The sequence below is a fragment of the Pezoporus wallicus genome, unplaced genomic scaffold (genome assembly GCF_028554395.1).
Source record: "Pezoporus wallicus isolate ANWC-B61680 ecotype Strahan unplaced genomic scaffold, APGP_CSIRO_Pwel_v1 contig_6484, whole genome shotgun sequence".
Lineage (NCBI taxonomy): Eukaryota > Metazoa > Chordata > Aves > Psittaciformes > Psittacidae > Pezoporus > Pezoporus wallicus.
Window position 1 is genome coordinate 3,585,526 of NW_026638903.1, and position 25,078 is coordinate 3,610,603.

The following is a 25,078-nucleotide window of genomic DNA, read 5'->3' on the forward strand; positions in this document are numbered from 1 at the left end:
GTTTCCATTTCACCACCCTTCTTTAAGAAAGATGATGACTGTGTTTGGAGATCTGTGTGTCAGTTTTCATGTTAGCTTGCTTAAGTTTTTAAGCGCTTGAGATTTGTTCCTAGTGTCTTTAAAAAGCCATTTCTTCATTTCAAATACTGCTTATTTCCTGCTTAATGAATTGATATTTAATTGTTATGCATGTATGAAATAAGAAACTTTCATATTTCCTTTGGCTGCTGTATTACAATTATTTATATGGGGGGGTTAATTCTATTTTTAGTTAACAATATTGATACCATGCAACCCTTGCTTTCATATTTAGATCTGTTTAAAATACTTTTGTATTATATACTCTTGTCAAGTAATGGCAGTGTTCCATTCTTTCTTCTACTTTATTAATATAGTGGGGATTTCAGTCTTTGTGCGTTTTTGGTTTGGTTTTTAACTGTTGAGGCAAGTTGATTTCATGATCGGTCCCTGTGACTTACAAGAGCAATATAGGAAATTACATAATCACAACCAATAAAGAATTGCTACTGGAAGTCTGACAACTGAAATGTTATGGAGAGGTTTATGATTATTTTTACTGCTATTTTTTAGGGATTGTTCTATGAAGGGAAGACCATTTCATCTATTTAGACTGCTTCTTCAGTATCATGAGCCTGAACTCTGCTCCTTTCTTGATACTAAGAAGATGACTCCAGACTCATATGCACTCAACTGGGTAATAAAGTGAAAGTAGGGAAACGTAATGAATAAAAATTTCTGTTAAAATTTAAGTATGTATTACCAGTTTGTGCAAGAGTAGTACAGGAGATTAGAACTGCAACTAATTTGCATGTTTTAATGTAGTGTGGGCTTTTTGTGTTCAGTCATTTAACATAAGGTATGAGGTCATGTTAAAGCCATATTTTTATGATTCTGGATGTTAATTGAGCCACTGATGTTAGTAACTACTTTGAATAAGTAAGAATGAGAGCAGATGACACACTCAAAAAGTAAGCAGCTGTGATGTTAGGTTTTATAGTGGGAAGCTGTATGGTTTTAGATATGGATAAACATGAGCCTAACAGGTCTTTTAAAGCTAAATTACAAATAGTTTTATAAACCTCCCTGCTAATAGATATATTTGAGTGCCTTATATGGTGCTATGGCTTTTAGGATATAGGCACATATATTTTGCAGCTCTTCATTTCCTCCTCACTGCCTCAAATTGGGGTAGTTATAAAATTGCTTTACCTCAATTGTTTTTTACTATTTATTTTTTTATATTTTTTTTAACAAAGTTTGGATAGCAGCTACAACATAAAGCAGCAAAAGTTTCATGTTTTAATGCTCCTTAGTATATGCAATATAAAATCATGATACAGTGCTTGCAGAGGCAAAGTCTGTAAATAAATAAAGACTTTGACTCATGAACTTTTCTAGGCATTTTTTTCATACCTATTGGCTTTGTAAAATTTTTTGTAACTCCATGTACTTTCAGTTTAAGAAATAAGACTGAAATAAATGAATAAACTGCAAGATCCCTATTTGTGGTTTTTTTTATTATTGGTTTTGAGGGTTTTTTTAAAGATTATTTTTTTAGGGTACTACCAATATTAATATAAAAATGTCTCCAGGATCATCATGCCAATCATCAGCCTTTAAAAGAGGAATCTGTTCACTTTTACTACTGAATCTCTCCTTTCTGTGTATATACAATTTTCCTTAGCGAATATGAACTTCTTTGAAGTCGTTTATTAAAAGTTCAATGATTCAGTAGGATAAAAAAAATCTTCCCCTTGAAAGGCAGGTAGGCAAATGAGCTAGTGCAGCTGCCAGACCACAGTGTCATGCTTTCTGGTGTACAATCTTAAATAAAAAATAAAAAAATCTTAAGCCTTGTTTTATGAGATTACATTAAAATTCCTTGTTTCATCTGCCAAAAAACTTAATTTATATAGAGGTATTTCTAGTGTGTAGCAAAACATAAGCAACATTCAGAGACTTGTCATTGCCTCATTGTTCAGGGACGTTTTGTCTTCAGTTGCGTTTCACTCAGATTTGGATAGATCTTCTTACCTTTTGTTATAGAAGTATACTAGGAAGTGCTGAAATATTCCATTATAGTGTTTAAAGCTTTTGAAAGCTGTAGCTCTTTTGATACAGAATTAGTATGCATCACCACATTCGGTAAGACCTCTGAAGCCAGCTAGTATGCATTTGAGTTAGGTATGATTGCATATATTATCTGGCATGTATGAAAAGAAGTTCCTACCCTTTTTTATCCACTTTGAACTCTGTATCAGAGAAGATGTATTTTTAATTGGGAACACGGGAACAGGCAAGCAGTTTATTAAATGGTAATGAAAATTTTCTACCACAAATGTTTAATTATTCAGCCATAAAGCATCATAATGTAAAGTTGAGCAAGTGACATTGTCAAAACTAGTGTGCCACCATGTTCAATTAGCTTGATTATACTGTGAAAAATAAAGAATGTTGTTTACAGGATCATTTCTAAGTCCTATTTGCTAAGCTGGTTGAACAAACGCATTTTTTTATTATTGTCTCACTGGAATAGTTGGTATTTAGCAGTGGCTATGAGCTAAACTGTATTCCAGCCTAATTGTGTTATCTCTGGTTGAATTTGCAAGGTTGACAGTGTACATCTGAGTTTGCCTTCACACTGGGCATATTTATTGACAGATAATCTGTAGTATTACTGCAGTGTTTCCATAAAAATTGGTTTTGAGGGTAGGACCATCTTTCAATACATTGTGCAAATGTAAGGTTTAGCATAATGTTTTTGGCTTTATTTTATTTTAGATTATCTTCTATCTCTGTTTAAAATCTTATCCCAATAAGATTGTTCCTGGTTATTGCTTTTTCTCACACTATTTTCCGAATTTTTAGCTTGGAAGCCTCTTCTCATATTACTGTTCAGCAGAAGTCACTCAGGCAATATGGGATGGATATCTACAACAAGCAGATCCATTCTTTATTTATTTCTTAATGTTAATTATTCTTGTCAATGCAAAGTAAGTGTATAGTTAATTCTTTGGAACATTCCTTGCTGACACACTTTAATCCGCTTTTGTTTCATTTTGATTTTACTGACTTAATCTATGCCTCTGATTTCACTGTTTTCAGAGACGTTATCGTAGCACAAGAATCAGATAAAGAAGAAATGATAAGTAAGTACCTCTCTTATGTAATAGCTTCTCTTATTCAGATGCTAGTGAAATATTTACCACATAGTACAATCTCCATTATTATTTTTAATTACTAAATGACTGAATTATTTATTTCCCTGTGATTTTTCTCATTAATGAATCCCCTCACCTACTAATTCCTGTCTCACTATTCCTTTGCTGCACCATATTTACGCTTCCTTTAATATTCCTTTCTTGTGTTTCATTTTAGTATTCCCATATCTAGTTTTATGCTTCAGTTTGGAGCACTTGAATCTCTAAAGTACTAAAACTGTACCGATGTAAGAGCATGGTAAAAGATAATTTTCATAGAAGGTTTGAACTTCTAGCAAATAGCACAGGTTTCCTATGGATAAGGAGTATTTCCTCTATCTTCTCTTTCTACCTGGATAGTGAATTGACATTCATGTTTAATCAAAAAACTCAATTGTGTTATGCCTTGTTAAAAATTATTTTATGATGTGAAAATAGGTATGGTGCTTCTTTTCTATGTATGAAATAATGGTGCACTTATGTTGTTTGTATATCTCAGAATTCTTAGAAACTTCACCAGCCAATCTTGATTTAGAAGATATAGAAGATCTCTTCTCTTTGGCACAATATTACTGTAGCAAAACTCCAGCTTCTTTCAGGAAGGTAATAAGAAAGTAGTTTTGAAATTCTTTTCTTTTTGGAGTCTAAGTTTCTGCTGACAATAACTTTGAATATTTAATTGTGATGTTATTTTAATTTCTTTTTTCATGTTACTCTGGTGGTATTTAGTATTAGGATCTTTGAAAGATAAGAAGGTCAAGTGAAACATGTTAGAGGGAAGCTTCCCCACAATATTCTCACTTTATGACTGATGACCTAGTTTTGCAAACCAGGTTCTTGTAAGAACTGATGAACCGAAAATGACACAACATACTGACACAACTGCTCTGTAGTAGACTGCACAGCAGTCCTAGCTGTACTTGGAACAGCAGTCAATTTCTAGAGATAAAGCAGTGATCATCTGTGCTGTTCTTGCAGTTCTTCCTTACTCAAGATATCTGACTCCAGTGAATTCATTAAATGAAAGTAATTGATAGTTATTGTAATTTTATGTACTTTCTCTGATATGTAGACAGTTATATGAGATCTTTTGGGGGATGAAAAAAATAAAAAAAAAAACAACCAAAGAAACCCAAAAACCAGAGGTATTTCATCATGTTGATATTGTCACTACCATGCTTGTGAACAAGTGTGTTTGTGATGGAAGGTCAGCCCTTGACATGATTTAAAAAAACTAAAAAAAATCAGTTGATACGATTTTGTGAAGTAGATACATGTGTACCTGCTTTAGTATTTGTGACATGGTGGATATAGTTTTGCTTTAAGCCTTCACATCTAAAGACACTGGCTTCAGTTAACTTTTTTTTTTCCTTGCCTTATTAGGACAACCACAGTCTTTTTGGCAGCAGCTTGCTGGGCCTCAAAGAGGATGACACAGACTTGAGCCAAGCTCTCTGTCTAGCAGTTTCTGTGTCAGAAATTCTTCAAGCAAATCAGCAGCAAGGAGTTAGTATATTGAATTACTATTACTCTTTCCTCTTCCCCTCCCTTCTTATTTGTGTATTAAAAAAAAATATTTTCAGTGCTAATAGCATGCTTGAATATTTACTATTCTAGGAAAAAGTGTTCTTGTCTTGGAGTTGTCTCCCTTGTAAATGATCTGAATACTGCAATGCGTTTATACTGTAGTAACTAGAGCTAAATTCCAAGAGCTTCATACAGCTGATTTGAATACGAGGAGTGGGAGCTTGAAGTAATATCTCACTAACTGGATTTCCTTTCCTAATGTAGTCATAGTAGAGGAAAATTTAAAACCCATTATTCATAGAATAGTTAGGGTTGGAAAGGACCTTAAGATCATCAAGTTCCAACCCTCCTGCCATGGGCAGGGACACCTCACAGTAAACCGTATCACCCAAGGCCTTGTCCAACCTGGTCCTGAACATTGCCAGGGATGGAGCATTCACAGCCTCCCTGGGCAACCCGTTCCAGTGCCTCACCACCCTAACAGGAAAGAATTTCCTCCTTATATCCAGTCTAAACTTCCCCTGTTTAAGTTTTAACCCGTTACCCCTTGTCCTATCACTACAGTCCCTAATGAAGAGTCCCTCCCCAGCATCCCTATAGGCCCCCTTCAGATGCTGGAAGGCTGCTATAAGGTCTCCATGCAGCCTTCTCTTCTCCAGGCTGAACAGCCCCAACTTTGTCAGCCTATCTTCATATGGGAGGTGCTCCAGTCCCCTGATCATCCATCATGGCCCTCCTCTGGACTTGTTCCAACAGTTCCATGTCCTTTTTATTTTGAAGACACCAGAACTGCACACACGTGAGGTCTCACAAGAGCAGAGTAAGGGGGCAGGATCACCTCCCTTGACCAGCTGGTTACGCTCCTTTTGGTGCAGCCCAGAATGCTTTCTGGGCTGCAAGCGCACACTGCCAGCTCATGTTCATTTTCTCATCGGCCAGCACCCCCAAGTCCTTCTCCGCAGGGCTGCTCTGAATCTCTTCTCTGCCCAACCTGTAGCTGTGCCTGGGATTGCTCCGACCCAGGTGAAGGACCTTGCACTTGGCGTGGTTAAACTTCATAAGGTTAGCATCAGCCCACCTCACAAGCGAGTCAAGGTCCCTCTGGATGGCATTCCTTCCCTCCAGGGTATCAAGCAAACCACAGAGCTTGGTGTCATTGGCAAACTTGCTGAGGGCACACTCAATCCCACTGTCCATGTCAGTGATAAAAGATGTTGAACAGGACCGGTCCCAACACTGATCCCTGAGGGACACCACTCCTTACTAGTCTCCAGCTGGACCTTGAGTCATTGACCACAACTCTTTGCATGTGGCCATCCAGCCAGTTCTTTATCCACTGAGTGGTCCATCCATCAAATTCATGTCTCTTCAATTTAGAGACAAGGATGTCGTGTGGGACAGTGTCAAACACTTTGCACAAGTCCAGGTAGATGATGTCAGCTGCTCTACCCCTGTCCATCAGTTCTGTAGCCCCATCATAGAAGGCCACCAAATTGGTCAGGCAGGATTTCCCCTTAGTGAAGCCATGCTGGCTGTCACCAAGCACCTTGTTGATTTTCATGTGCCTTAGCATGCCTTCCAGGAGAATCTGCTCCAAGATTTTGCCAGGCACAGAGGTGAGACTGACTGGTCTGTAATTCTCTGGGTCATCCATTTTCTGCTTTTTGAAAATGGGGGCTATATTTCCCTTTTTCCAGTTCTCTGGAAGTTCACCTGACTGCCATGATTTTTCAAATATGATGATGGCCAGTGGCTTAGCAACTTCATTTGCCAGCTCCTTCAGGACCCACTGATGGATTTCATCAGGACCCATGCACTTGTGCATGTTCAGGTTCTTAAGATGGTCTTGAACCAGTTCCTCTCCTACAGTGGGTGCAGGTCTTCATTCTCACAGTCCCTGCATCTGCCTTTCAAGACTTGGGTGGTGTGCTCAGAGCCTTTACCAGTGAAGACTGAGGCAAAGAAGTCATTAAGAACCTCAGCCTTCTCCAAATCCAGGGTAGCCAGTTCTCCTGAGAGCTTCTGGAGAGGGCCCACATTGTCCCTAGGCTGTCTTTTATTTGCAAAGTACCTACAGAACCGCTTCCTGTTACCTTTCACATCCCTAGCCAAGTTTCATTCTAACTGGGCCTTAGCTTTCCTAACCTGGTCCCTAGCTTCCCGGACAGCATCCCTGTACTCTTCCCAGGCCACCTGTCTTTGCTTCCACCTTTTATAAGCCTCTTTTTTTCATTTGAATTTTCCTCAGCAGCTCCTTATCCATCCAAGGAGGTCTCCTGGCCCTCCTGCTGCACTTCCTTCTAGTCAGGATGCAACACTCCTGAGTTTGCAGTAGCTAATCCTTGAATATTAGCCAGCAGTCTTGGGCCCCCTGCCCTATAGGGCTATATCCCGTGGAACCTTACTAAGCAGGTTCCTGAAGAGGCCAAAGTCTGCTCTCTTGAAGTTGAGAGCAGTGATCTTCCTGCATACTCTTCTCACTGTCCTGAGGTTTTCAAACTTGACCATCTGTCCTGGGTTCAGCAGTAGCAGTCATTTTTCTCCTTCTTGGTAGCTGGTGCAGTGCTGTGTTTTGACTTTCAGCCTAGGAACAGTGCTGGTGATACCGATGTTGTCGGTTGTTGCTAAGTGATGTTTACCCTGACTAAGGACTTTATGGGGCTCATGCCCTGCCAGGGAGGAGGGGAAGCCAGGAGGAAGCAGAGACAGGATGCCTGACCCAGGCTAGCCAAAGAGGTATTCCATGCCACAGCACGTCATGCCCAGGGGTGGTGAGGGGGTAACTGGGAGTTACCCAGAAGGACAAGAGCTTCTGGGTGGGACTCGTTTCCTGGCCGGTGGTATTGTATTCTCTTCCCTTGTTATTTTCTCTTACAATTGTTGTCGTTGGTGGTAGCGGTGGCGATTTGTGCTGTACATTGGTTGCTGGACTGTTCTTGTCTTAACCCGTGGGAGTTGCACTCTTTCGATCCTCCTCCCCATCCCCCCAGGAGCAGGGAAGGGAAGAGCCCCGAGGGAGGGGGCCTCGATTGCTCTCAGCCCGGCACCACTCACTGGGAGTGAGTGAACAAGCTGTCTGGCTAGGGTTTAAACCACGACAGATCTTTTTGGCGCCCAACGTGGGGCTCGAGGGGTTGAGATAACGACAGATCTGACTGGATTAATAGCCACTCGTCCCAATGCTGATTTATTGGCTCTCAGGGTTGTTCCTCTTGATCTCACAGTTTCAGTATATCGTACCTTACGTCCATCCGGTATTTGCTGTATTAGTGTTTTTCAAGTATGGGGCTTGGGCTAAGGTTTTTGTCTCATTGTACTTTATGGTAATGACTTGTATTACAATAGAATCATTGATCATGAAACTGATCTGGCTTATGTTCCCAGTGTGGTAACCACCTTTATACTTTGGGAGGTATATAATAGAAGTGCTTAGCAATTACACATCTTTTTTCTCCTTCTCGGGTGGTCAACCTGTGAAGGAGACATCCTTTTACCCTCCCGGTCCTCCCCCCAGACCATTTACATTTGAGAGTTTTTAAATTTTTTAATGGCCTTTTAATGCTGTTGAGACTTATTTGCTGATCGTGATGGGGATCACCATGCTAGCACGCATAGAGAGTGTGTTTTGCCCACAACTGATTTCAAGAGTTAAGCAGAGTCAGGTTTGGGTCTTGCCTGGGGTCAAATGACCATGTAGGAGGACCAAGAGATTTTCCCTGAGGCTGGACAGTCATGAGTGGCAGGGTGTGTGGGATAGTATGGGCAAGTATCTAGGTCAGTGGGCCCCTCCAGTACTTTGGAATTTCACCACCGAACAACTGCAAAATCCAGAAGAAGTATTAACACACTTAAATGAGGTGTGTGGTTATTCTGGCCATACCAGAGACGGACAAATCATGGCAACGTGCTGGGGCTTGGCCTATGCTTACAGGGCCTTGTTCAACACTATCCAGCACCTTCAAAAGGAAAAGAATGTTGGTGGATCTGAGGGCAAAGCAACAGTCAGCGCAGCTACTCCACCTCCAGGCACAGCAGCTTCACCACCCCCAGTGACAAGTACAGTCGCTACTCGAACTTTGGCTGCAGTGAACAGTGCAGCTACTCCAGCGGCAAGTACAGCAGCTGCTCAAACTTCAACTGCAGCAGACAGCGCGGTTACCCCAGCTCCAAGCACAGCAGATGCACCACCCCCAGCAACAAGCACAGTCGCTACTCAAACCACAGTGATAATCACTGCAGCCAAACCAGAGGACCAATTTGTACCAATATCGGTTGCCCCTGTTCGCAAGAGAAAAAGCAAAAAAGAGGCAAGAAGGGTGAAGCAAGGTGAAGAAACAGTGTATTCACCACCCGGTCCAGAATCTGATCAGGAGTCATCATCACATGACGAAGAAGAAGAGGTAACTTCTCGACCTCGGACCTCAACCGAGCTACGGAATATGCGAAAAGATTTTACCCGTCAACCAGGGGAGCACATCATCACCCGACTGCCCCGATGCTGGGACAGTGGGGCCAATGGTCACGAGCTAGAAGGTACAGAAGCCAAGCAGCTGGGATCACTTGCTAGAGAAGGGGGAATTGACAAAGCAGTTGCAAAAAAGAAAAAGTCCCTCAGCCTTTGGAGGTGGCTCTTGGCAGCTGTGAAAGAAAGGTTTCCATACAAGGACGATGTTATGAGTTGTTCAGCCAAGTGGACTACTATAGGCAAAGGCATCCAGTCTCTGTGGGAATCAGCCATTGTAGAGATGATCTATCACATCAAGCCGAATAACGGGGATACACCCATAGATCCAGATGAAGTTGAATGTACACGACCCATGTGGCAAAAACTTACACGGAATGCACCGTCATCATATGCCCATTCATTGGCAACGGTAACCTGGAATGACATAGTACCACTAACAGTGGATGAAATGGTTCATAAACTCCGAGAGTTCGAAGACAATCTCACCCCTTCCATCATCTCAGCTGTGGAAAAACTGTGCCAGGACCTCAAACAATTGAGGGACGATCTATCTGATTTATCCAGCTCCTCATGTGTACCAACACACATCTCGGCTATTAACAAAAGGCGTCCTATTGTTCGAGAGAGGAGATACAGGAGGTGTATGCCACGGGCCACCCTATGGTTTTACTTGTGGGATCATGGAGAAGACATGACAAAGTGGGATGGAAAACCTACTTCAGCTTTGGAGGAACGGGTGAGTGAACTGAAGAGGGGAGCAAGGGCCAAGACTGATCGTCCCATGAGAGCTACGGCTTCAGTCTCTGGTGAGCAGTTTCCCAGATGGAGTGCAAGAGCTGATTTTACTCCAGCTCCTGTGATAACGAAGAATAATCCGTTTTACCACGACTTAAGTGTCCAACGCTGTGATGACCATTAGAGGGGCCCGGCCTCCAGCCAGGTGGAGGTAGGGGACAATCGGATTTACTGGACTGTGTGGATCAGATGGCCTGGCACATCAGTCCCACAGAAGTATAAGGCTCTAGTAGATACCGGTGCACAGTGTACCCTGATGCCATCAAGCTGTCAAGGGGTGGAACCCATCTATATTTCTGGAGTGACAGGAGGATCCCAAGAGTTGACTGTGCTGGAGGCTGAAATCAGCCTGACTGGGAGGGAATGGCAAAAGCACCCTATTGTGACTTGTCCAGAGTCTCCATGCATCCTCTGCGTAGACTACCTCAAGAGGGGGTACTTCAAAGACCCAAAAGGGTACCGGTGGGCTTTTGGTATTGCTGCTTTGGAGACTGAGGAAATTGAGCAGCTGTCCACCTTGCCTGGTCTCTCAGAGGATCCTTCTGTTGTGGGGTTGCTGAATGTCGAAGAACAACAAGTGCCAGTTGCGACCACAACAGTGCACCGTCGGCAATATCGCACCAACCGAGACTCCCTGATTCCCATCCATCAGCTGATCCGTAGACAGGAGAGTCAGGGAGTGATCAGCAGGACCCGCTCGCCCTTTAATAGCCCCATATGGCCAGTGCGAAAGTCTAATGGAGAGTGGAGACTAACAGTAGACTATCGTGGCCTGAATGAAGTCACACCACCATTGAGTGCTGCCGTACCGGACATGCTAGAACTTCAGTATGAACTAGAGTCAAAGGCAGCCAAGTGGTATGCCACGATTGATATTGCCAATGCATTTTTCTCAATTCCTTTGGCAGCAGAGTGCAGGCCACAGTTTGCTTTTACTTGGAGGGGCATCCAGTACACTTGGAACCGACTGCCCCAGGGGTGGAAACACAGCCCTACCACCTGCCATGGACTGATCCAGACTGCACTGGAACAGGGGCAAGCTCCAGAACACCTGCAATACATTGATGACATTATTGTGTGGGGCGATACAGCGGAAGAAGTCTTTGAGAAAGGGAGGAGAATAATCTGCATCCTGCTGAAAGCTGGTTTTGCCATAAAACGGAGTAAGGTCAAGGGACCTGCACAGGAGATTCAATTTTTGGGAATAAAATGGCAAGATAGGTATCGCCAGATCCCCACAGATGTGATCAACAAGATAATAGCAATGTCTCCACCAACTAATAAGAAAGAAACGCAAGCTTTCTTGGGTGCTGTGGGGTTCTGGAGAATGCACATCCCAAATTACAGTTCGATTGTAAGCCTTCTCTATCATGTGACCCGGAAGAAGAATGATTTTAAATGGGGCCCTGAGCAACAACAAGCCTTTGAGCAAATTAAATGTGAGATAGTTCATGCAGCAGCCCTTGGACCTGTCCAGACCGGGCCAGATGTAAAAAATGTACTGTACACTGCAGCTGGGGAGAACGGTCCTACCTGGAGCCTCTGGCAGAAAGCTCCAGGGGAGACTCGAGGTCGACCCCTCGGCTTTTGGAGTGGGGGATACAAAGGATCTGAGGCCAGCTATACCCCAACTGAGAAAGAGATACTGGCAGCCTACGGAGGGGTTCGAGCTGCTTCGGAAGTGATTGGCACTGAAGCACAGCTCCTCCTGGCACCTCGCTTGCCCGTGCTGGGCTGGATGTTCAAAGGCAGGATCTCCTCTACACATCATGCAACTGATGCTACATGGAGTAAGTGGGCTGCACTAATTACACAACTAACTCGAATAGGACATCTCAGTCGTCCAGGCATTCTAGAAGTGATCATGGACTGGCCAGAGGGCAAAGATTTCAGAATGTCACCAAAGGAGGAGGCGGTGCGTGCTGAAGAGGCCCCACCATATAATAAACTGTCAAAAAGCGAAAAGCAGTATGCCTTGTTTACTGATGGGTCCTGCCATACTGTGGGAAAGCATCGGAGATGGAAGGCAGCTGTATGGAGTCCTGGACGACAAGTTGCAGAAACTGCTGAAGGAGAGGGTGAATTGAGTCAGTTTGCCGAGGTGAAAGCCATCCAGCTGGCCCTGGACATTGCTGAACGAGAAAAGTGGCCAGTACTTTATACTGACTCATGGATGGTGGCAAATGCCCTGTGGGGGTGGTTGAAGCAATGGAAGCAGAGCAACTGGCAACGCAGAGGTAAACCCACCTGGGCTGCTGCACTGTGGAAAGATATTGCTGCCCGGGTGCAGAACCTGGTGGTGAAGGTATGTCATGTAGATGCCCATGTACCCAAGAGTCGGGCCACTGAGGAACACTGGAACAACCAACAAGTGGATAAAGCGGCTAAGATTGAAGTGGCTCAGATGGACTTAGATTGGCAACAGAAAGGTGAATTATTTTTGGCCTGGTGGGTCCATGACACTTCAGGCCATCAGGGCAGAGATGCAACATATAGATGGGCCTGTTATTGAGGAGTGGACTTAACAATGGACACTATTGCCCAGGTTATTCATGAGTGTGAAACATGTGCTGCAATTAAACAAGACAAACGGTTAAAGCCTCTTTGGTATGGAGGACAATGGTTGAAGTATAAGTATGTGGAGGCCTGGCAGACTGACTATATCACACTGCCATCAACCCGCCAAGGCAAGCGCCATGTGCTTACCATGGTGGAAGCAACCACAGGGTGGCTGAAAACATACTCTGTGCCCCATGCCACTGCCCAGAACACTATCCTGGGCCTTGAGAAACAGATTTTGTGGCGACACGGCACCCCAGAGACAATTGAGTCGGACAGTGGGACTCACTTCCAGAATAACCTTATAGATATTTGGGCCAAAGAGCATGGCATTGAGTGGGTATATCACATCCCCTACCATGCACCAGCCTCTGGGAAAATCGAACGGTACAATGGGCTGTTAAAAACTACACTGAGAGCAATGGGTGGGGGAACTTTCAAGCACTGGGATACACACTTACCAAAGGCCACCTGGTTGGTCAACACCAGAGGATCTGCCAACAGGGCCGGCCCAGCCCAGTCAGAACTTTTACATATTGTAGAGGAGGACAAAGTTCCCGTGGTGCATATGAAGAATTTGCTGGGGAAGACAGTCTGGGTTATTCATGCTTCAGGTAAAGGCAAACCCACTCGTGGGATTGCTTTTGCTCAGGGACCTGGATATACTTGGTGGGTAATGCGGGAAGATGGGGAAGCCCGATGTATACCTCAAGGGGATTTGATTTTAGGGGAAAACAGCCAGTGAACTCAACTGTATGCTGTTGCCTGCTGTGTAATACTTTTATAGCCCATCAGCTAGATGTCTTCAGGTCACCAGCATCTAGCCCTGACTTCCCTCCAACCATCATCCCAACAGAGAATGAACTTTGATAGAACCAGGTGAGTTCCGCATTAAAGGAACTACCAGCATCAGCAGGCAACGATCCAATACTGCACACAGCCTATCCTGCCCTGAAAGATTCCTGACATCATGGACCGAATGGACTCGGCAGCATTACAGGAATTGGTCCATGCACTAAGAAAATGATCTCTTGGTCTGTTTATATGGATGTATATATGTGGGAGAGCAATGGTGTATTGAAAATGTGGGATCTGAGCATGACATGAATGGTATGGAATAAGGGGTAGATAATGTTCTGGGTTGACTTCCAGCCTGGGAACAGTGCTGGTGATACCGATGTTCTTGGTTGTTGCTAAGTGATGTTTACCCTGACCAAGGACTTTGTGAGGGGAGGAGGGGAAGCCTTGAGGAAGCGGAGACAGGACGCCTGACCCAGCCTAGCCAAAGAGGTATTCCATACCACAGCACGTCATGCCCAGGGGCAGGGGGGGTAACTGGGAGTTAGCCGGAAGGACAAGGGCTTCTGGGTCGGACTTGTTTCTTGGCTGGTGGTATTGTATTCTCTTCCCTTGTTATTTTCTCTTATCATTGTTGTAGTTGGTAGTAGCGGTGGTAATTTGTGTTGTACGTTGGTAATTTGTGTTGTACATTGGTTGCTGGACTGTTCTTGCCTCAACCCGTGGGAGTTGCACTATTTCAATCCTCCTCCCCGTTCCTCCTGGAGCGGGGAAGGGGAGAGCCCGGTGTGGGGGGGGGGCGGCCTCGATTGCTTCCAGCCCGGCACCACTCACTGGGAGTGAGCGAACAAGCTGTCTGGCTAGGGTTTAAACCACGACACCATCTCATAATCACTGCAACCAAGGCCGCCCTGGAGCATCACATTTCCAACCAGCCCTTCCCCACTGGTTAGCATGAGGTCAGGCATGGCACCTCTCCTTGTTGGCTCCTCTATTACTTGAAGAAGGAAGTTGTCTTCTGCACAATCGAGGAACCTTCTGGATTGCTTGTGCTGGGCTGTACCGTCCTTCCAACAGATGTCAGGGTGGTTGAAGTCCACCATGAGGACAAGGGCCTGCGAGTGTGAGGCTGTTCCTGTCTGTGTATAGAGTGCTTCATCCACAGGTTCCTCTTGATCAGGCAGACTATAACAGATCCCCACAGTAATGTCTCCCATAGGTGTTCTCCCTTTAACCCTGACCCACAAACTCTCTGTTAACTGATCATCTGTTCCCAGAGAGAGTTCCATACTCTCCCACCTATCCCTAACATAAAGGGCAACTCCCCCTCCCCGTCTGCCAGGCCTGGCTTTTCTAAAGAGCCTAAATTCAGTACTATTGAGAATAATGCTATTATGAAATTATCTGTCTTCTGTCAATGACAACAACAAAAAAAACAACTTATACACGCTATTTCTGTGATAGTTAATTGCAGACATACTTAGATGCAGGGACTTCACTTTGAGTATTTAAGACCAATAGATGGATAATAGTGTAGGCAGTTTGCAATGTTTCTTCTTGACTACTGGCTTTTTGTAGCATTTTCCAGGCCTCTTTCATTATGCATGTTCTTCCCCTCTGCCCCTAGTCCAAGTCACGTTAAGCATCTGTTTATATTCTGTTTAACTCGGTGGGATATAAAGCTATCCTTACGTGCTGTGTAGTAATGGAATGTTGGATTGGCATTTCAGAGTTGTCCCTCCTGATGTCTTGTTGATGTGTGGTCTAATACCCACTATATTTCTTCTCAATAGAGATGAAATAATTAAACTGTATGTATTGCACTTGAGTGATCCTTTATGATGTGCAAGCTGATGTATTAATGGGAAATTGCTATTGGAATACTGTTGGTGGTCCAGTAACTGCAGAAGTTCAGATTAATCGCATGAAATAAGGTTTTTCAGTAGATGTTAGCCCCTTTGAGTGGTTCCTGTAGTATTGGAATTAGTATTAACATATATTTGAATTATGTGCTTTCCCATCAATAATTACATGATTCTACAATTCTGTAATGGACAAAATCCTTCTCTTTCAGGAAGGAGTAAGGTTCTTTGTAGTGGATTGTCGTCCTGCAGAGCAATACAATGCTGGGCATTTATCAACAGCATTTCATTTAGACTCAGATTTGGTATGTATGCTTTTTATTTCCTTACTGATTTTTAAATCCTGAGTTAAACAGAAGGAGAAAGAAATATCTGTCTTGAAAAAAATAAACTATCTTTAGTTTAGGCTCTGTACTGCAGTGCCTAGCTGTGTGATGAGGTTTCAAAAGTTAGCTTCCCTAAAGGAGCTTGGTAAAACTATTTTACTGAGAAGTTTAGTCCTTAATGACATTAGAACTTGGGATTCCAGACTTCCTGTTTTTTGGTTAGAAATGGAAACCCATACTGCCTAAAGCCTTGCTTGGAGGAGAAACCTCTTTTTAGCATTGTAATTTCTACTGAAAGGTGTCATTAATTTTAACAAGTAGAGTTTTTTAATTTTCTTTTTTTTCCCCAGCCAGTCTTACTACAGCCTGCTTGTAAGGAGCTCATCTTGAAAAGAATTTAGTTGCTCCTTTAAAATTTTTGCAGTGCAATATGAGAGAGGAAGTGCATTAATTTGTGAACTGAGATGTACTACAGACTAATTACTTCATTAACAACTTTGCTGTCATTTCCATTTGATTATTAATTCTTAACATTCAATCATGTTTTTCTTTATTTTTTTTTTCCCCCAAATCGTTTATGCTTCGGCTGTCTTACAGTGTATTCTTCACTTCTAGATTAACTCTCTACCTACTCCTTTTCAAGCAGCCTGTGGATGCTGCATGCAATGATTTCAGTGTATATATCCATAAAAGGCTTTTTTAACTTAGTTAAGAAACTCAATTCTGCATCTATTATCTTTATCTCTTTAATTAAAATAATGCATTATTCAGTATTCTTTGCACAAGTATAATTATATAGTAGAGAAAAAGAGGATCAGGGGAAACCTTACTGCTCTCTACAACTACCTGAAAGGAGGTTGTAGCGAGATAACTGCCTCAAGTTGCACTGGGGAGGTTTGTATTTATATTGGATATTAGGAAAAATTTCTTCACTGAAAGAGTTGTCAAGCATTATAACAGGCTTCCCAGGGAAGTGGTTGAGTCACCACCCCTGGAGGTATTTAAAAGACTTGTAGATGTGGCACTTGGGGCATGAATTAGTGGTAGAGAGTTGGCACTGTTGGGTTTACAGTTGCACTTGATGATCTTAAGGTTCTTTTCCAGCCTAAATGATTCTATGATATAATGTTCTAGGTTTTAACATAGATCAAAAATTATTTTGGAAGAAACCTTCCCTGCGGTGTGTGGGTGCCCTGCTAGCCTTAATTGAACATCATATTCAGTAAAGTGGAAATGAGCAATATGAATTATTAAATAGTTTAAAAACATAATAATACATGATAAAGAAGTCCATGATGACAATTCTTCAATTGGATGCGATTAGTTCATATGTATTTAAATTACATATTGGAATTAACTTCTGCAGTGTGTGAATTGGTATGTTTAGGATCCTTCATGAACCATGCTGGATGAATGTCACCAGGTTCATCTCTGGTTTTAGAAGTTTAATGCCAGGAAAACATTGTATGGGGAATAATCTTTGAGATAAAAAGTCATTAATGGAACTTCAGTGCATTTTATATACTTGTATGTGTGAAGTACATACAACTTACTTTAAGGGAAGGCAATGAGGAAAGCACTTTGGAATCCATCTCATTTAAAGGTAGTCTTAGATGAAGTAGTGAGATTTAGCACCTGTGCAATAAAGTATTAGCATTTGGCTCTACGAAAACCCCACTTAAAATTCAGTTTGACTTACTGATGGCTAGATTGTGTATTTGTTATTTTGTATTTATTCATTTGATGGCAGTGTAAAGGGAAAGTAATGCGAATTCCTCTCTTCTTTTTCCCTCCCCCAAATCCAGTTACAGGTCAATATTTCCTTATTAATTTAAAATAGCCCTTCAGGACACCACAGCCTTGACTTGTTGAGAGAGCTAAGAATCCCAGCTATTTCTTTGTACTCCTGATTGTAGCTTTGTTTTTTCAAAATCTTGATAAGTAAATGAGAAAAATACTTAGCAGTGAGACAACAAGAGGAGGACCTTACTGACACCTAGAAATTCTATGTATTTTTAAGGGTTTCAAAACTGCAGAGTTTGAATGTGTTGTACTCGAGCATACGAAATAAGGAAATCGGTCCCTCTGCCATATTGCCAACTTAATGCAACATGAAAGTTGCAAAGACTTCTTCTACTAATATTGCAAAAATACACTAAAAAATTAGTTAGCTACGTTTCTTTCCTGGGGAGAGCAACGTGGAATGAGAGTAAAAAAAGGACCATTCTCACTCTTCTTCATGGAACATGAGGTTTCAGTCAGGCTTTTTTGTGTGCATGTATCTTGTACAATGCTGATATTGCCTTCTTTGTGCTCAACAACTGATAACAATTTTTAATGTCTCTATCTTTTCACAAGTGGTGTTACAGTATTCTGGTGTCAATGTTTGTTCATTCCACAGATGCTTCAAAACCCATCAGAATTTGCACAATCTGTAAAATCCCTATTAGAAGCACAAAAACAATCTATTGAGTCTGGCTCCATAGCTGGTGGGGAACATCTCTGCTTCATGGGAAGTGGCAGGGAAGAAGAAGATATGTATATGAACATGGTGCTAGCACACTTCTTACAGGTACATCTAAATTGCTGTTGATTTTAATAGCTGAAATAAAGCATGTCTGCCCATAACATCAGTACTAAATGGCAAAATATTTTCCCCTTAAAATCTTAAGTGTTTTTACATTACTCAAGGTTACAGTTTTTATGAAATGAACCCATGTGTCATTACCACGCTTGCAAAACTCATTTCACAGGTGTTTGCTTCAACCAAAAATGCCTTTTCTGTTGCAGAAAAATAAGGAGTATGTAAGCATTGCCAAAGGAGGATTTATGGGTAAGCTTATTAATAATGAGCTTTGGCTTGAGAAAACTTGATGTATTAATGCTGTCGGTATTTTTACTAGGCTTTGGCTAAAAATCAGCCAAAGGAATAACAAATAGTTCTCATTTGTCAGTTTTTTGCTTTGTGCAAATCAACACTGTGCACCTGTACATTTGTGGTTAACTGCTATGGCTTACTCACATTTCTGAATGGAGAAAAATTTAATACAGGATGTGGGAAATGCCCTCATTCTAAGTTCTTGTCCTTGATGTTTAGTCTCTGTAGACTGCAGATCTGTATGAAGGTGTTAATTCATAATTACTATTAACTTGTTTTTTCTTAAACCATCAGTTCATAAATCTGCAGTTTGTTTCTGGAGTCATTCAGGTTCTACAACCTGATTGCGGAAAGATTTGTGCTACAATATAAGTATAGAGACATTACTAGACAGTATTTGCAGTGTCATAACAGTTATCTTTAGGATCAAACCAGTGATTAATTTTTAGTTGCTGCTGTATTTTAACGATTTTATTTACTAAAATAAAGATTATCCTAATGCCATTTCACTACTGAAAGAAAAGCCGGGGATGATTATAGTAGTATCTGGATTTATCTGTTTTATTAAATCATGTGAAGCAAAAATTGCTACTGATTAGTCTTGGATATACAGCATTTCCATCAACAGACTAGTTCCAGTGTAGTTCTGAATGTTTTTTTTTTTTAATGGTCTTTTAACAGCCCTCCAGCAGCACTTAGCAGATATCAATGTGGAAGCACCAGAAAATGGATATGGCCACTGGATTGCTAGTACCTCAGGCTCAAGAAGTAGCATAAACTCCTCTGTTGATGCAAGTGAATTTTAAGCTTAAGTGGTATAGTGGAATGGGAGCTGTGGGTGTACTGAATATTTTTATATTCCTTATTTTATTCTGTAAAATAGATTGCTGCAAGTCATTGTTTTCAGTTATGTATTTAATTTCCAACTATATTCACTGTCTAGCTGGAGGTGACCTAAATATTTTTATCCCCTTGAGAGGAAAAGCTTGCTGTAGTCATTATCCAGCAGAATATGTAATGGACAATTCTTTTTCCTGTCTCCTCTTCACTCTGGGAATAAATTACTATAAAACTAGCTTTCAGTTTCATGGGAAAGCTCAAAATTGTCTCTTTTCTACAGCTAATTTGTTATATGTAGAATTTGGCTTTTAATTTGGATAAAATTTACTGTTAATAGAATTCCTTCCTCTAGATTTTTGCAGCAGAGTGCTTAGTTAATGAGGATTATTAAATTTGCTTTACTTTATTGGATCATCTTTAGCTCAGACACATATTATTGCTGTCATTTGGTAGAACTCTAAAATAATACTGCTGTAATTAATGCTGTACTCGCTACCAGAAAGTAGGTTACTGTTTTATAGCCTGTTTCCTTTCTTAACAAACTAGAGATGATATATAATTATTTTTATAGGATTATCTGAGAGAAGTTACTTTTACAGGGTGATTCTCCTAATGGTTCAAGTGATGGAAAAGGAGTAAAGTCCCTGGTGAATAAAATGACAGTTGCTTTAAAGACTAAATCTGTGAATGTGAAAGAAAAAGTTATTAGTTTTATTGAAAATACATCTACTCCAGTGGACAGGTATGTCATTAATATCTCACTGTGAATTAGCAATGGGGAATGGCTTCCTGTTTCAGGTGGCTAATTTGTAAATGGGAAAACTGTGCTAATTAGGAAAAAAGTTTCAGCTTTTAGGCTTCCTATCCTCCTCGTAATTTTATCATGATGCAGTAAGGCTACTGCGCTGCCTTAGTATTGAAAGATCACTGTGAGCAGCCTTTTCTCTTAAACATGCATCTGGAATTTGTCACTGCATGGTAGTTTGACTTCTTACAGTGTGTCAGTTCTGTATTGGGCCTAAAAGTCAAGAATGATTTCATTTTTATTTCAGTTCCTCTTCATCCTTGACTCTTAATGGGTGAATAACAGAAAGATTCCAGACGGGAGTTTCTTTGGTTGGTTGGGTTTGTTTTGTTTTGGGGTTTTTACTGCCCCATCATGTCAAGTATTGAAGATCTTGATATTTTTTCAAGTCCTGATGTAAAGCTGCTTTTCAAACTCAAAATCAACTCGTGTTTATTTTTTGTATCTTCAAATGAAGCTGGGAAGAAGAATGTGCAAGCGTGTTAAAAGACTCTCAAAGTTGGAGGTCATCATTCCAAATACTTAGTAACAGCTTTCATCTGACAAAGCTTTACTTGAATAGCCTGTTTTAGAGTTCTTTAAAACGCAGCCTTTGGAGGTTTATGTTGCTAAGATATTGGTACACAAGAATCTTACAGAGCTGGTGTACAGGTACAAATTACTGCTTCTTTTTGTGTTGGAAAAGGATTTTTTAAAATTACTCCACAACTAGAGGAAAAATATTCTTAAATACCACTCAGTAGTAGTTTTTGTTGCATGGAGAATTCAAGTAAGGCTTATGTGTAAGCCATACAAAGCATGAAGAGCTCATCTTCTAGTGGAACTTTTACAGATATTTCTCAACCTCATGGCTAACTGTCATGAAGCTTTTATTGATAAGCATCCTCCTCGAAGAAGACACATTGCCAATACAGAGCCTTTCAATTATTTAGATTTTTTTATTTTTTTTTCTTTAAATTTTATTTTTTTGTTTTAATTCTTCTGTTTTATCCTCTGCCCCAATGTACTGTAGAATACCTTTCAATATTCCCTGGCCAGACAGAGCAAGCCTGGAGCGGTAAGCTTGATAATTAAGCAGTCTGACTAAACCCACCTTTGTTGTACTTAGCATGGCATTGCAATATCTGTAAGCATTGGTTACACTGACAAAATTGCTCACACATTTTTATATTAATTTAGGGAGGTTGAATATATTAAAGCTATCAGTTTTTACAAGTACTCATCAGGGAACTAGTAGAAAAAGAATGTATTGGCAGTGCTTTCTTTTCTTAGTTTCTGCTTTGTTATTTCTATTCCTTACTATTGCTTTTTATGAATTTTTTTTTTTGGTTTACTTGTCATTTCCCCGTATACATTTTGTTAGTGACTTGTATTAGTGAAAGATACCAGGAGCAAGTATTGAACAAATTATGGCTTAAGGTCTTAGCAAGTGAGACTACAGCTACAAAAAAGACTTGCTATAAACTGTTCATAAAGCATCATCAGAGCCTAGATCTAACGGGGAACCCATGCGTAAATTCTGTCTGGAAATCTTAAAATCATATGGTTCTCATCACATGGTGATAGAACATGCTGATAGAAACAGAGGTTCTCATTACTGGAAAAATAGAAGTGCTGAGTTAATAATATGCCATGCAACTCTCCCTCGTCTTATTCACATAACTACCACATTTTCACAGAAATGTGGAGTCTCTTCACAGTCATCTGAGATTTACTGCCTTATAATTATTTCAGAAATAAAAACTGTGACTTGAGGTTATATAAAATTCCTTAGCTTTTGACTCTTACAGACTGAAAAGCATGAAGATTGGTGCTGGAAAAAATAATGAAGGTTTTAAATTTTGTTTGAGTTTTCAAGGGTTTTGGACCAATTCTTTCAAGTAGTTTCCACATAATTTGATATAGGATTTACCCATATGCATGAAAGAATAGTGTTGTGTGAGCAAAACCAACAGTAATAATGTTAACTAGTATTCTTAAAGCAGGAATATCCCAGTATCACGTAATATGTTTTGTTAATGTAGAAATCCTAAAGATTATGGGGGTTTCCTCCCACATTTTATTGATCAGGTTTTAGAATATGGTTAACTTAAAACACTTGGTGAGTCTATTCTATAACTGAAAGACACTTCAATCTGTATCTATAGCCAAGAAGTTTTGATATATTGAGATTTTATTTCAGTTATTTTCTTTGTTACTTTCACTCACATAGCTTATCTTCTTTCCTTGGGAAAAGGAATATAGATCATAGATTAGTAGACTTGTTCTCTTAAAACTGAAGCTCTTAAAAGCCTGTAATGGCATTCTTTTCCCATCCATTCAATTAGATCCACTTTGTGTTTATCACCAATATATTTCATTTTGAAGGTTTGCCACTAAAAGGAACTGCATTCAATTTATAACAATGTAATGATGGCATTCCATGTAAACAGGTTAAAGGAAATCCATTTCTAGTTTGAAATGTTACCAGATTTTTATAAAATAGCTTTTTACTTTCTCTTGTCTTGACTAACTTTGACTTGTAAACACCAGTAAGATCTTAAATCCTCTCTGTGTAATTCAATATAACACTATTTAGTTGTGCTTTCTTAGTCAATTCATTATGTATTATTAAAGCATATTCACAAAAGCCTCCATATGGAAGCACTGCCCTTTTGAATTGTCAGTGTCATTGATGCTTATTGCCTTCAACACTAATGAGCATGTTTTTATATGTTTAGTTTTTGTTTCATTGTAGAATGCATTTCTGGTTTGGGTTTGGGTGGGGCTTTTCTTCTCCTATTAAATACTTTTATCTACATCACTAAAAATGAAGGTTTCTTTCTTGACTTGCAAATATACTCTCATGTGTAAGTAAGTACTAGGAACTAGGGCACATAGTTTATAGGAAATATATATGGGGCAGAAGGTTATAGGATTTAAATGGGAGGAAGGGACAGATGTATTTTGGTTTTGTTTGTTTTGGGTTGGTTTTGTTGGGTTTTTTTTAAAGTACAACATGTTGCCAGTTCTAGAGGCAAAAATAATTTAGCCTTTAGTGATTTTATTTTTTTCAGCAATCACCTTGTTTATGGCTCTCTGAACCTTTAGGTTTTCTTATATTCTTTAGGTATTCCCAGCAATTGAGGGCCAGAACTTTTAACCTCAGAGCTGTGACCATGTAATCACAGCACTCTGGGTTGAAGCATTAAAATATCTCAAGCTTTGCAACCGTTAATGACAAACACTAAGACTCAATTGTGCTTTTGTGTCACTTAATATAATTTGTAGAAATAGATTTAAATGTGACTTTTGAGGTCAGTATCTATGCAGAAAGGTAGGAATTTGGCACATGCTGGAGAAAGTAATGGACAGGAAGTCAGAATTCACACTACAAGGTAGGGTTTATAATAACCCCACTTCGAAGTGCTTAAGGTATTTTGTTCTGAGGAACGAAAAATGAGCTTCTAGACATGTTAGTTAATAGTTTTCATTTTCTCCTCCATCCCAATTTGGAATCCTTGTAAAGTTGTCCTGACTGTCCAGAAATGTTTCAGTTTCATGCTAGAAACTTCTCGGCATGTTGTCAGTTTTCAGGTCTCTAATGTATTTTGTCAGAAGTTGGGTTTTGGAGGGTTTGTTTTGGTTGGTTGGTTGGTTTGTTTTAAACAAAAAAGTATTTATTTTCATGTTCTTTATTACAACAGTCAGCCTTGCCAAGTAACTGAAAACATGCTTTCACTAACCAAATCGCTTGTTGGGTCAGTCACAGCTTCCTTGCAGGCAGCTGCACAAAATTCTCTCATCCTTCTCAGTTGCACAGTTGTGTTTACACTTTGCTAATATGTTATTGTATGTGTCATACCATCAGTTTGCAACTTGCTTTTCTTCTCTCACCCCATGTTCTCTCCTGCCCATTTCATTGCCAACAGACATGTAAGCAGCAGTGACAGAGTAGGAAAACCCTACCGTGGTGTGAAACCAGTATTCAGCATCGGAGATGAAGAGGAATATGATACTGGTACAGTAGAAGATTTCCTTTTACCTAGAATAGCTTATTTAGACAAAGTTATTAAATTTGAGAGCTAAAAAGAGCATTTTACAACTGTCTTACAACTTGACATTTCTCTGTCATCTTGGATTGTGTTTGTTACGGCTGTGCCTAGGGCACTATACTGAAAGTATAGCTGGAGCTAGACTTTAGATGGCTAATGTGTATGCACCTCTCCAGTGTTTTGGACTTTGCTTTTTAGCACTGAATCTATTAATAATTGATTAATCTCTTAATATGCACGTAAAAGCATGCAAATTTTATTGTGGGAGGTTGGGGTTTTTTATCTAGTTGAAAAATTACAAAAAGGACACAACAAGACAAAACAGAATTTCACACTTTTCACAAAGCGGAGGTTATTTTTGAGACCAGTGCCAACATTAGAATGGCACAGACCTGGTGCTGTCCTGGTTTGTTCTGTTAGCGTTAGCTCACTCCCAGCCGTCGTCATCTCACAAGTAACTGATCTGTGCCCAAAAGGCGTACTTGGCTTCTGTGTGAGAAACAAACAACTAGACTAAGAATCTTTGACTTGCAAAGGAAATAGTTTAGGAAGATTAATGAGATAGATTCATAGGATCTCAAGCTGTTTAAGTAAGAGTGATGACAAACAGCTGATCATTATTTGTCTGCTGTAAGAACTTGGAAGGAGCAAAATGGAACTATCCGGCAGAAGTTTAACACTAATGAGATACTGCTCTAAATACCATGTAATTAAGTTTGCACAGTTTTTTGAGCATCCATTACAGTGTTTGGCAAAGTCTACGTGGATTCAAAAAAACACATCCTCAAAGACCTGTCTAGAACATATTTTCAGTAATGGTTCTTTGCTAATTTCTATTTACATTTACTTTTAAAAGCACTATTAGTGAGTAAGCAGAATCACTGCAGTGATTTGAATAAGCAAACCCAATGTATAAGAAGTAAAGTTCATGTTACTTTGGTACAGAAGAATGCGAAAAGTGAGCCTGT

The 25,078-nt window shown here is 40.4% G+C and overlaps 1 protein-coding gene across 1 annotated transcript in view; it reads left to right on the forward strand.

Annotated features, from left to right (window-relative positions):
• The window catches only part of TBC1D23 (TBC1 domain family member 23), a 45,847-nt gene that overhangs the window by 17,492 nt on the left and 3,277 nt on the right, over positions 1–25,078 (forward strand). The window contains exons 7-18 of the mRNA XM_057413037.1: positions 592–715; positions 2,890–3,014; positions 3,127–3,170; positions 3,721–3,824; positions 4,605–4,727; positions 15,440–15,532; positions 17,955–18,125; positions 18,344–18,386; positions 19,113–19,222; positions 19,871–20,013; positions 21,089–21,133; positions 23,988–24,076. Coding sequence (XP_057269020.1) covers positions 592–715; positions 2,890–3,014; positions 3,127–3,170; positions 3,721–3,824; positions 4,605–4,727; positions 15,440–15,532; positions 17,955–18,125; positions 18,344–18,386; positions 19,113–19,222; positions 19,871–20,013; positions 21,089–21,133; positions 23,988–24,076 — 1,214 coding nt within the window. The remainder of the gene's footprint in view (positions 1–591; positions 716–2,889; positions 3,015–3,126; positions 3,171–3,720; positions 3,825–4,604; positions 4,728–15,439; positions 15,533–17,954; positions 18,126–18,343; positions 18,387–19,112; positions 19,223–19,870; positions 20,014–21,088; positions 21,134–23,987; positions 24,077–25,078) is intronic.